The sequence below is a fragment of the Aptenodytes patagonicus genome, chromosome 2 (genome assembly GCF_965638725.1).
Source record: "Aptenodytes patagonicus chromosome 2, bAptPat1.pri.cur, whole genome shotgun sequence".
Taxonomy (NCBI): Eukaryota; Metazoa; Chordata; class Aves; order Sphenisciformes; family Spheniscidae; genus Aptenodytes; species Aptenodytes patagonicus.
The window spans coordinates 140,009,490-140,023,321 of NC_134950.1; the positions used below are offsets into that span (position 1 = coordinate 140,009,490).

General features: G+C 36.3%; 1 protein-coding gene across 7 annotated transcripts in view; it reads left to right on the forward strand.

Annotated features, from left to right (window-relative positions):
* The window catches only part of DGKB (diacylglycerol kinase beta), a 379,491-nt gene that overhangs the window by 287,611 nt on the left and 78,048 nt on the right, over positions 1-13,832 (forward strand). For all 7 annotated transcript variants that reach the window (XM_076331405.1, XM_076331402.1, XM_076331403.1 and 4 more), the window contains 2 exons: positions 7,080-7,170; positions 12,825-13,020. In XM_076331405.1, coding sequence (XP_076187520.1) covers positions 7,080-7,170; positions 12,825-13,020 — 287 coding nt within the window. The remainder of the gene's footprint in view (positions 1-7,079; positions 7,171-12,824; positions 13,021-13,832) is intronic.

A 13,832-nucleotide genomic window follows, 5' to 3' on the forward strand; every position in this document is an offset into this window, starting at 1 on the left:
TTTATACCCCAGTCACTCAGTACTGCGAGGCCCTTTTGCGACTCTTCATGATTTGTGTTTATTACTGAAGGTGGTCAGAGTGAACAAGGTGTGCAGGAGTGGGTTCTTGGATGGATACGAGAGCACAGCTGAAGGCAGGAGCAGAACTGAACAGGCAAGGGGGAAGGATGATAGTTACAGCTGGAACGAACTGCAGATAGTTTGGAGAAAATCGGGCAGAGAGCTGGAGAAGTGGGGCAGGCAGGTGGACAGTGGAGACTGCAGACCAGCTGCGTACAGAAGTGCACGCTGCAGTGCAAAACAGTACTATAAAGTCTGAGAGAAATTGGAGTCGAATGCAGCTTTGCAGGAGTAGAACTACTAAATGTCAGGAAGAGACGATCTCACAGTGCTACTTAATAGTATAAGCTTTTATGGGGTAGCTTTCCGACTACGGGTAGTATCGTATGATAAGGTGAAAATTTTATTTATTGTGTAAAACTGGAACTGTTCTTTCAGGATTTTAACTTTTTTGCACTTACCTATACAATCTCTGCTTATGCTATGTGCCATAAGAGATTAACACTTAGATTTGCCATAAGTACAGTTGGTAATGGAAAAAGAAAAAATTGACAAAGATGTCTCTATTAAAATCATGCCAGTCACACATAAATCTCTTATGGATGTGCATCTCCACTGGCTATTTCCTTACCTTTGCGTATGATTCATTATAAAGCAGAACAGGAATTATATGATTGTTAAGACAGAAGTGGAAAGAAAAGAAGAACATTAGAAAAAGTCATACATTCTTATTAATATATATTATGTGCTGCAATGAAATCATTTTTGCCTAAGTATAAAATTACCTAGATAATAGATTTATGAACAGTAAGAAAAGATGGAAAATATGTTGTCTATTGAAAACTTCTGTGAGAGGGATAGGACTTGATAAGAATATTCTTTATATTGAATTGTACGAAGCATTAAAATATTTTCAGTTTTATTTATCAGCTATTAGTATTTAATTAGATAAAATCCAATGTATCAGCACACTTTATTACCAGAAATATAAAGTACAATCACAATGACATACAATCTGCTGTAAATTTTACTTCACTTGCTCTTGAATGTATGTCTCACAGGCTGGGACTCAATAAACCAAAAGCAGCAACTTCAGACACACCTTAGAAAACTTTTCCACACCCTGAGAAAAATCAGGTGGTAGAGGTTCCAGACACTTTTATTCCCAATTGCCGGAACAGACTTCCGTAGCTGCTTCTGCTTCAATTGTTCCTGGGTGCCGACTTTTTTTCTCCCCATACATTGAGAACCAGCACTAGGGCTTCTATATTAGCGTTTTTTTTAAATGCAATATGAAATTCCAAACTCTAATAAAGCAGGACACAGCCATGGATTAACATAAACAAGTTGGGGTTTTTTTTGTTTTTTTTGTTTTCTTTTTAAAAAGGGTAATTTGCTCCCATGAATTTGGCTAGTCTTTTTTTTTTTCTTTTTTTCATATTGCTTCATACTATAAACTGTCTGAATTAAAATCATAGAATGGTTTGGGCTGGAAGGGACCTTTAAAGATCATCTGTTCCAACCCCCCTGCCATGTGCAGGGACATCTTTTACCTGACTGAACACTTCCAATGATGGGGCATCCACAGCTTCTCTGGGCAACCTGTTCCAGTGTCTCACCACCCTCATAGTAAAAAAATTCTTCCTTATGTCTAATCTAAATGTACCCTCTTTCAATTTGATAGAATCATAAATAATAATAAACCTTCCTTAGAGATGGATTATTCCCAGCTGTATACTACATGGAGTTTTACACTGTTCTCCGAGGTCTCTGGTACTAACCACTTGTCAGTGACAGAATATTGGAACAGATGTTCGGCTTTTTTGCCCAGTATGTCGTTTCCTATACTCCCAGTTTCAGTTTTAGACCTTATTATCTGTATTTTCAGACTTCAGAAACGCGTGTTTTTACTTGGGTCTCCTTTAGGATTATTTTCTTTTCTTTCCCTTCTCTATTTTATCATCATTCTTCTTTCAGCATTGCGGATCTTCAATGCATTTTGAAATTAGGTTCCTATCTTTTTCTCATTCTTCTCTTTCTTGATTCCTCTATTTTCCCTGATGAAGATCTCCTTTTTTTTTTTCACATATAGTTGTCAACCACTTTCTCCCCTTGGACTCTTCACAGTTTCTCCTCTGTGGAAGTACACCTCTGTCTCACACCTCCATTTCTGCACACTTCTCTGGTATTTTTGATTCCCTGTAGAGGTGGTTCTACACGTTATTCCACATTCCCTCGGAACACACGACAAAAGAGTGAACAAGGGGGAAAAGGGAGCCAGAGAGACCTGTTCCTTTTAAATACTTACCCTGAATCTGTGGCTCTGGGCACCTTCCAGAAATGTGGTGAATGAGATGATAAGCATCCACTCTATATGGCTTCTTTCCTACTCTTCTTTTTTTTCCCCATGGATTTTTTTTTTTTTTAAATTCATTACATTCTGTGCACTGTTGTTCATTAATGCTGCTCTTAGAACGGGAGCTTCATGCTGGAAACTGTCTGAGTTTATGATATAGACTGAGATCAACTCTTAACGCTCACAAACAAACAATACTTCTGCAACATAATTGGAATAGCTTTAAAAAAAATGTTTTCGGAAGGCAGTGCTTAGGGATTATATTTTGGGGAACAGTATAGTCTATGGAGGAAACCAAGTGCTGCTTGTCCGTGAGCAGACATTCTTGCACAGATTTGTGGTGGAGATTGCTTCCTGGTAGTGGACTTTTCAAGGAATTTACTTTGGAAAAATTAAGAACTCTAGTAGTTTCATGGGTAAAAATCTCTATACTTTGCATAGGTTAAAGGATAAAAGATGACAGAACTAGAGAAAAAAAATTGTTCTTTTGCTGCCATAGAAGAATATTGAAAATAAAGCTTTCCCAGACTGTATTTCCAAATGGTCATAATATAGTTAAATTCTGTATGTATTTTCATGCAGATGGCCAGAGGCATGTTCTTGATGCAAGGCCATCCTTGTGCTAAATTTAAAATCTCTGCTCTGAAAGTGTAGCTGTATTAAAACGGTTCAAAGTGTATGTTATCAAACACACTTAATATAAGCAAATTTACATGTTTTTCTCCAGTCATTTTCAAAAATGGTCAAAGTATTTCAGCTGAAATTTTATAAAAATTGCAGTCAGAAATTTCCTGCTATAGAAATTTTTAACTCAAGCCATTGAAGCTTGACACCACATGATTAAAATAAAGTGGAAATAATATAATAAATATAAATAGTAAATATAAGAAGTGTAAATAGAATGTGGTAGAAAGTGTGACAAACTTACAAATGTAGCAATAAGCTTTTCCCCAGCTGGAGACCCTTAACACCAGAATATGAATTTATTTCTTAAGTTTAAATATACTCCTGGTTTATTGTCATGACCTTTTATTAGCAGCCTATAGTTGATCTATTGTTATGCACGTTCTGACAGAGTGTGCATACTGCAATGAAGTATAGATGATCTTCAGGTGTAGAGGAAAGTATTTTCTATTTCCATATTTAGATACAGGACAATTTTTCAATGACATGCCTTGTAATTGCTTAATCAGAAAGGTTATATAAAATAGTTTTAGCAGTAGGGGGGTTTCTGATTAACTGATAATGGAGCAAACCCATATCACAGACTATTTTGATCATTTTGCCTTGATTAGCAAATATTAGCCTGAACTTTTCCAAGAAACATATCCAAGTTTCTAAGTCTAATATTTATCCACAGTATAGAAACACTAGAAGAAATGGCAGTATTAGCCTTCCCATACTGTCTTGCCAATTTGTTTCATCCCTGTTTAAGAAGATCGTTCCACTTATTAGAAAATTGACCAATACTTGAGGGTGTGGAACACCGCCAGCATAAAAGGTGTTTAGGCTCTTGAAGTAGTTTTGTTTTGTTGTTCCTACATCATAGACTGTATATATTTTGATATACTCTAATCCAATAGCAGGATTAAATAGGTCAGCCTTTAATCATGATTGATGTTTTATTTATATTGTATTTTCAAACACGAAGTTGTTTAAGAGTTTAGCTATGCCCTTTGAAGCATATACAAAAACACTTTCCTGTAAAATAATCTATTCCCTTTCCTATTCCAACAAAACCAGTGTTGTAAAGAAAAGTGCTACTGTATAACACTTTTTTTTTTTTTTTTTTTACTGAAACAGACTTCTTTATTTGGGTCATCTCTTATTAAAAGTTGGAACAAGTCTAAATTATCAGCTCCTCAAGGAGAGAGAGAAAATAGACACGACAGCAGCCCGTGATTCAGTTTCTTACAGTTTTAACGCTGCAAAATTGTCATTAAATATGTATTCGTTTACCAGCCTAAAATTTACTTACACCATTGTGATAGAAATTAAATGGCCATGAGAGTAGTTCATTAATCTTCTAAATGGACTCTTCTACTATTTGCTGCTGTTTTGATAAGCAGATAAGCTTCACCTGTTTGAAAGAGGAGTGCAAGTGGAAGATATGAATTTAGAGATTTTTTTATTATTAGAAAAATTAGAATATTTACTATAATAATAAGACTGGTCTTCCTTATGGAAATTTTAGTATAATTTGTCTTGATTTCTTTACATTTAACTGTGTTTTGTACATATAAGAAAAGATATAATACAGTTTTCTGCTCAATAAAAAAATATAGTGCATTTGAATAAAAACATGCAATCTAATCTATTTCATGGCTGGTAAAGGGAGTTGGTAAATCCTTTTGAAGATGAAGAACAAAATTATTTGTATCTACATCTACCTTTGTAGTGGAAAAGCTGTCAAGTAGGTTGTCTTTCTACCCTTAAAAACAGAGATATAGTAAACTAGGGAAAGGAGAACAGGCTCGCAAGACTACATTTTTTGGCCTAACAGAATCTTATAGGGTATATTAGAATGACAAGAAATACATCTACCATCAAAACGTCACCTGATAAATGTGCTTAATCTTCTGTCATATAATTCTACAAAGTTTTGATTTATAGATCTAAATGTTCTAATAAACCTTGAGTGCACTGACAATGCTGGGTTTTGTTTTGCTGAACTCAAAATACATGAATTTGACACAATATATTCTGAATGACTCTAAAATATAGCTATCTATTTTATCTTTGTGCAAGTCAGATTATTATATACAGTGTTAAGAAGTCAATTTAAAGCAGGTTTTTCAATAAAGAAAAAGAAAAGATGCTTCATTTGAGGTAAAAATAACTGAATAGCAAGAGGAAAGGCTCTCAAAGGAGAAGGTGCAAAGGCTTGCTGGTCTTAATAATAGGATCAAAAGAAATGATGAAGTATTTTTCTGAATACTTACGTCAGGTTTTTTTATTGTTTCATTATTCATCGTCCCTGTGTAGAAAGTAGCAGGAAAATAGCTACATCCAGATTTTCCAAAGGGACCCAACAGGAATTCAGTACTTTGTTCACACTTGTTTGGAAATTAAAGGACTCTACGTTTCTTCATATACATTGGCATAAATAGAGTAGTTGATCCCAGGTCAGCATGTCAGTGTGCTAACTAATGTGCAGGTATAGAAGGAACGTATATCAGACTTTGGGAGTCTGGAAGCTGAATCTGGTCTGAGGCTTGTTGGAGCTCTTTTGAGAATATGCCATTTATCCCAGAGCCGGTTCTCAGAAACGGTTTCCAAACATTTTCAGATTTTGGGTGCAAAAACCTTCGGAAATGCCTGTAACTTTTTCTTCAGAAATGTATTGATTTCTCCTTTATTATTCTTCAGTTCCCCACCCCGTGCAGGCTGCCAGGTAGGACATCCTCACACACCTCTGGTGCTGCACCAGGAACTGCTGGCTCGTGTGCCAGCAGGTTTCTGGGAATGGCCAGTACTGTAGTGCCCCTCCTCCCTTTGTGGCTTTAAGAGCCATTAAGTGGACTTCGAGAGACACTAAGTAGACTTGTGTGTGTAATTTGGAATAAGTACCAAGGGTAGTATTTTTGCTTTTGCTGGCATGTTTGACAGTCATCTACATCCGCGTTTCCCTCTTCTCCACTTCTAGCTCATGCAAACCCAGTCATTTTCAAGTTCCAAGGACACTATGCTGTGTCAGAAAACAGTTTATACAAGTGGATGAACTGTGTTCATACCTGATTCCTAAGTGTGAATAATGACTTCTAATTCAGTGTCTTTTTTTTTTAGTTTTGCTTCTTGTTTTGTTACAGGATAATAATTACTCATGAGAGTTAAACAAAACTGCACATACCTATTTGAAATGGTACTGCTGGTGTCCTGATTGTATTTAACAGTATGCAATAAATCTGGTAAAACAGAAGTGCAATCTTTATGTACTTAAGAAGAAAAAAGTGTAATCTCTGCCTGCTGTCGTATAAACTAAGCAATTTACTAGCATTTATATCCAGTTTTATTTTTCTGTAGAATCTGTTAATGAACTTCAAGATGCAGGTCCCGTCACCCATTTAAAATGTGTCTATGAGTTAAATACCCGGTAATACAGCTCTCCTACTGCAAAATATCTAAAGATTATTAGAGCTGGAATTTTTATTTTCTTCGACTATCATCTCATCTGTCATCATGAACAATAAGCTTTTACCTTTACCTTTAGCTAACTTAAGGCAAGCTACATTCTTGTCTTGGCTCTTCTTCATTATGGGAGTGCCCTGCTTGCACATTCTAGTACTTTGTGGGATAGAGATTTTAACCATGAATCAGAAATCGTATAGTAGGTGTAAGACATGAAATAAAATCGATACATTTTTCTGAGGCATGTCACTGGTTAAGTGACAAAAAATATTCTGATAGTCACTGAAAAAGAAAAGTCAAAGGTACATTTGAACCTGTCAGTTCAACACATTCCTGTTATCCCTTTAGGGGATATCATACAACTTGACACCAACATTTAAGCTTTGAAAATTATGAGCTCATCTATTTCAAATGGGATGTCACATGTTCCCAAGCCTTTGCCATTACTTATAATGGAAGACAGGATGATCACTTTTGTCACATATTGATAGTGAATAAGATCTTTCTTTTTTCTTTTCTTTTTTTCTTGTTTCAGAATGAAGAACAAATTTTGGTATTTTGAATTTGGCACTTCGGAAACTTTCTCAGCCACCTGTAAGAAGCTGCATGAATCTGTAGAAATAGAAGTAAGAAACTAATTGTTGCCTTTCTCCTTGAAATGTCACTAGTTTGGCTGAAATGCAGGGAGCAAGGGTGCAGAGTGCCTGAATCCAACAAGGCAAAGCAGTGCACATCCTTTCGACCCTATATTCCAAAATATTATTTTTATCGTGTCTATTTGTAGTGTAGCCCTGCACACTGGAACAAAGTTCAGTTTGATGATTAGTGAAGTCTTAATACAGTAGACGAGGTCAAGAGGTGAAGTGTAACATTAGAAATCAATAGGGAGTGTGGCTAGGTCAGATGGAAAAATGAAAGACTGTCAGAGGGAGTGAGAGCTGCTGCAGGATTAAAATAAAAAAAAAATCTTATTATTTCTAGGTCCCAAGTTTTTATAACCTTTAAAACTCAATTCCCTAAAATTGTACTTACTTTCCTGAATAAAGGTTAAAGAATATATATTTTTTGGAATCATTCCCCTTCATTAAATAGCTTTTCTCTCTGTACAAGGGGTCATCTTTCCATTATACATTGAACATTAACTGAAAAGACACAGGATAGTTACAGACAAAATAGGAATTTAAAATAATGTGCCACTGCTACTTTGATGGCTGATAGAGTAAGCGGCTACATTACATAAACTGTTTGGGGGGGCTGATATTTATAAATAAGTAAATGAAAAATGTGAAATGAGTGAAGGTACAAACCTGAGAATTTAAGTTAAATAATGAAATCATTTCTCAAGAGGATTATGGTGCTTTTCCTTTCCAATAGTAATGAGAAACTGCACATGTTAATGGAGTATTTGTATAGTAGCAAGAGGCACTCAGAGAAGTATGGTGAGAGCTATGAGAGTCTGGTAGAAGCCTCCTGAAAGGCGAAGTCTGAAATGATCTGAAGGGACCATGGATCTGGTCATAGAACAGTAACAAAGAATACTGAGACTGAAACTGTAAGACCTGTGGTGCCAGACTTGCCTGTTATGCTGTTATGTTTCTTTTTAAAGTGGAAACATGCTCCACACGTTAGAGTAAAAAATAAAAAAAACCCCAAACAACCAACCAAAAACCTTGGGAAAAACAAATCGAACAAAAAATCTCTTGCTTCCCAAGACAGTGCTTCACACATTTGGGTTTAAGTACATGTAGCCTGAAAAATATTTGATTAGTTATTGGAAGAAATGCTTACCTGATTTGATTTGATTTGAATATACTGCAAGTTAAATGTACCTTTTGATTAAATACAAATTGAAGAGCAGGCTTTCCCAAGAAAATATTTCTATCCGGCAAAAATCTTACATAGCCTGTAAGATGTGATGATCTTAAACCATCTAATTGTAACCATTGAAAGGGTGATGAAATGTTAACATCCCAAAGCAAACAAGTATGCATACAAGTTTGTGATGCTGCTGATACCAGTTGTATAATTACTGCCAATTCATATCGGTAACACTATTATTACCAATGAAGTATTACATTGCTAGTATATGAGACATGTTTGTCAATATCTACTTCATCTATCCTGGTCACTATCATTAGTCCTACAATTAGGAACAAAAATCTTAGGGGAAATAGTTTCCAAAATGTTTACACAAGAAGTGTTAGGAGGTAGTTATTTACAGATTTATTTACAATGAGTAAATTACATTTAAATGAACAATGCTTGCCAATATGCTTGTATCTAATGTTTCTTGTTTTTATGTTATAAACACTTGGGAGTAGCACTGTTTTCATCTGATTTTTAACCTGCTGCCCCTTGCTTGGGGATGTTGCTGTAAATGAGAGCTTAGTGTATGATACCACATTTCGCTCCGAATAAAATGCACAAAGAATGCATTTGCTCTACAGCCAAATTTTGAATGAACAAAGCCCATGAAGATTAAGGATCTGTATCTCTGAGCTGGGAGACCGCAATCAAATGTCCTGTGGGCAAACCCTGTATTTGATTTCTAACCTAATTAAGCTTGGCTTTCCTGATACACATTCTTCTCTCATGTTCTGTATATTTTCTTCTGTGTGAGATGCAGAACAAAGTTTGGACACTAAATTCTTATGTTATCCAGAATAAGATGTGTTTTTATTTCCAAACTGGGATCCAAGAAGTTGAGGAGAGAAACATAGGTTCTAAAGGAAAAAAAATAACAGGGCAAAATTAAGTATGTATTTTTAATAATAACAATAAAAATAATAATAATGTGTCAGTAAATGAGGCTTAAGACTTTACAGTTTAGAGCACTTATACTTTATTTCCACTTCAGAAAAAAAGAAAGGTGTGTGAAGGGCATTTAACGAGAGGAGGTGTAGATGCAACGTAAGTGGAGGTGGCATGGTCCATACCTGCAGCGCTGTAAAAGCATTGTGGGACCAGAGGAAACCTACTATACCACCTGGTATTAATGGGTGGGGGAAAGGAGTTTACACGATCATGTGGTCTTGCATGATACTGCACTTGGTTACACAGCAAAGCCTTAGTCTCAGCTGTTTTCGGGCACGGATATGTTTTCAACTTCGAGATGATCTGAAAAATTTTGATCTAATGAATGAAGTGTAAAAGATAATGCCTGAAAAGGGACTGAGGCCAGGAAAGAGGGCAAAAAAGAAATAGAAGCACTATTGTTTATTTCTAATCTAGATAGGCATGCTCTGCATTTTAAAAGCATGCTTTTATTTTTAGCAGCATAATTGCATTATTTGACATAAAAAAATTAAAAAAAAAAGAAAAGGAGCAGAACACATCTGTGTTTTGTTGTTGTAGTGTATGAATGTGTTAGGACAACACAGAGCTACCTGTAGCGCAAACTTCTTGTCTGTGTATGAACAAAAGAAATCCTCCTTTACTAATTCAGAAAGTTCCTCGTCACTGTGGGATTCTGAGGCCTAGTCAAATAATTGTCTTAGTGTACTACCTGCTGTGTTCAATATTGAGTGAAAATGGAAGCCAGACCCTGCGCCATCCTATTTCACAATTCTTCTTTTATTTAAATAATTCCAGTCAGTTTGGGGGACGCCAGACCTTTATAAATTAACAGCAGGGAAATACCAAAGGTGTCAGATTGCATATTTATCATCTTTCTCGTGTAATACTTAAATATGTATTAAGAAGTGACTGACATAAATTAGGCAGATTTCAGAAGCCACAGGCCGTGGCTTGTAGAGGACCCCCTTCTGCTTGACATTTCATCCTTGTCAAAGATCAAATTATTTTAATTTAGGCTGCAAATTATAAGGAATGAAGACTTCTTTGTGGGAATTCCCTGTGGTAATCTGACTTTTGTTGTTACTGCTGCTTGTCAGTGTGCAAAAGATATAATATGCATGCAAATAAGGTTAAAAAATATGTACTATCTAATTATCCAGCCAGTACATTCCACTTGAAGACAGTGGGAGGCCTGACACACAGTATGTGTTTGATTCATTGAGGCCTGCAGGGTATTTACACAAGATTACTTTTAATTATGAAATTAATATCTGTTTATCTAGAATGTATAGCAGTAAGTGAGCATACACATGAGCAGAATTTTTAGTAAAATAAATCATCTTAATATTTAATACATATAAAATATAGGGGGGAACCATGAATTTACTTCCAAAATAACAGTGAAGACCCATGCCTTTTTTCTTGTAAAAAAAGTGTGATTAAAAAGTTGCATTTTCAATTGCAGTAGTTGCTACAACTGCCAACTCACTTCCAGATATGTCTTTTGACTCTAAAGGTTTCCCTATATGAATATAATCCACAGGTTTAAAATTTAATTCTTGAAGAGCAAATATGAAATGGAAACCTTAATGCTGAAATTGTTCTCTCTCCAGATTTACACTCTTCTTAGAAGAATTAAGAAGATGCAGAGTATGCATTATAATACAGTTCTGTTTTGTGATCTCAGAAAGTTTCAGGGTAAACAAATAACTATGCACAGTTATTTTTGAGTTGTACTTTCCTTTTCTTCTACAAAGCTGTGATAAAGGTTTAGGCAAAGAGGAAAAATTGCCAGTGACCCACAGAGCAGCAAGCTGCAAGATGTCAGTGGACTATTACTGAAGCATGGTTAATTATTTTTCCAGTTTTCTTCCTGATTATTGTATATTGGAATTACAAAATAAGACCCTTAATCAGTTTTAAATGCATGACTGGACCCCCTACTGGCTTGCAGAACATTGCAGGAGTAGGATCTAATGTTTTAAAAATATGCTGCTATACAGTGTAAGGCGCGTGTGACTTTCCAGGATATCTATATACTCTAGCTATGTTGTGAGGCATGAAGCTAATCTACCTCTAGCCAAGGTACAAGTACATAAATCCTGGAAACTTTGACTGGTTCAGTGAATTAATAAGTAGAACTCGATGCTTTGCCTTACACCTGCAGGTTCAACCGCAGTTATCTGAAGTTGGGTCTTTTTTTCTTCTGTGGAGGTTCTTCAGTATTTTGCTGTGTTTTATATGGGTTAGGAGATTCCCCTGATCCTAAAACAATGTGGGTGGAGAGGAGGACTTAGCCTGAGTAAATTATAGTCTATGAAGGCTAGATGTGTCCTATCAATCTAGGTACATCTCATCCAATGTGTGCCAGGTGAACTGTGTTTGCAAATGTTGTAGGCTTTTGTCACCTGAGAAGATGCTGCAGTTTGTCACTGAACAGGCTGATAAGTTAAGGTCCCTGAACCATTCTGGAAGTGAAAATTATGGTCCCTTTATAAGAGATGATTTGAAGCCAAATTTAGCAAAGGAATGTACACCTATAAAATGCCTCAATGTCCAGTGTTGCTGTAGGAAGCAGGAGAAATACACATTAGTGACACAAGGTGCCCTACAGTAATGATTCCATCACTGAAGGGACTGTCCCACAGAGTAAGATTTCTTCTGTGTGTCCAGTAAGTCTTGGAAGGCTTTTAGAGCACTGATACCTCTTCTTTAGCTCCATATCCCATGTTTTCCTTTGGCAGTGCTGCATATTTCAGAGAACTGGCTGATGGAAGTTCTGGGATAAGAAGTGCTGTACCTGCATCTGCATTTTGCTGTACCCAGTTTTACTAATCTTACCTCTCAGTAGGAGTTTTTAGTCAGGCATAGCCCTACGCTAATGTGCCAGTTGTGCCTTTGGATTGAAGTTAATAGTGGTGTGGTGTTCTGTGCTCTCAGGGCCCGCTTAGACCCTTCTCCATGAAGCTGTGTATGCTCTGTATGCAGGGACTTTTATATTCGGTTTCATGTGGAAGGGACTCAGGTGTTATAATGACAAGTATCATTGCAAAATCGTAAGACAATTTAGCTGGAATAGGCAACAAAAAAACTCCAGTTATTGCTATAGAAATTTCTGTAGTATAAACTTTTTTGTGCTAATAGCTGTAGTGAAGCTACAAACATATTTCACTTGGGTTGATGAATAGGTATCAGATAACAAGACTCCATCAAATGGTCCCACACTTAAGCAATCAAGAGCTGAATAGGAATCATGTTTTGCCTTCTGAATGAGGATCTGTTCCTATCTCGTATCTCCTTTCCAGCTATAAGTATATATCTTAGGTGTAAACATTGAATAAACCATTAACAGTGTTAAGAATGATGAATTGTTGAAGAAAAATATCTGATAGGTAGAACATTCTGATTTTTCTTTCTCTTTTACTGCTTTCTCTTCCTCTTTTTTTGTTTTTTTTCCCTTTCCTTTTTTCTCCTTGCTAATCAGTGTGATGGAATTCAGCTAGACTTAACCAATATTTCTCTGGAAGGAATTGCCATTCTGAACATCCCAAGCATGCATGGCGGATCGAATCTTTGGGGAGAGACAAAGAAAAGACGTAGCCACCGTCGGACAGAAAAGAAGAGGTCAGATAAGAGAACCACTGTCACAGATGCCAAGGAATTGAAGTTTGTATGCCAAGGTAAGCTTACAGATTAATATAGGCTATCTGGCTCCATACAGCCAGCTCAGTTGTATAGTTGCTCTTGTATTGCCTCTTGTCAAGAAAAAGGATAGACAGTTCTTAGCTATTTCTTTTCTTGTGCATTTAGCTTTTCTGACGGGAAGCACTGGAGGAAAGGCATAAACAAAGATGTGCTGACAGTTACAGTCCATATACTTGAAAACCTGCCTTGGATGTTACCTGTTAAGCAGACTAAGCACACCATGTGGCACTGTTTGCTACTGCAATATTCAGTCTAGAAGTACCTGGAGTTTTTGGAGTCGGAAAATGCTTACTGAGCATTTATAATGCTTCTTAATGTCAGTGTGCATAAAACTTGGGGATAATCATGCCCTCTTTCTGACAAACTTTGGCCTGAGGCTGTGGAAAACTACTTCAGAGTAACAAGAGCAAGCTGTCTATACATTTTACGTTACTGTGCTGTGATGCTGTATGCAATCCTTGAATGCGTATGCTGTATCTTGCTTGCATGGGTGTGATCTATCCTTTCAGGGCTCATATACTTTCCTGGTGATTAGGAGCATTTGCTCCATAAATTTTTACAATTTTTTACAAAACCTATAGTAAATAGTAATATCTATTCGACTTCGTAGAATCTGAATACTATGCATTGTAACGCATCACTGCGTATCACAAGTTCTAGTGATTATAAAACATCATTCTGTTCACACCAAGGGATGAACAGACCAGACTTTGAAAACTTTTTTTTTTCTTTTTATCCTATGGAAAAGAGTATCTCCTGCTTCAGAGTATCTTCCTGCTTCTCCTCA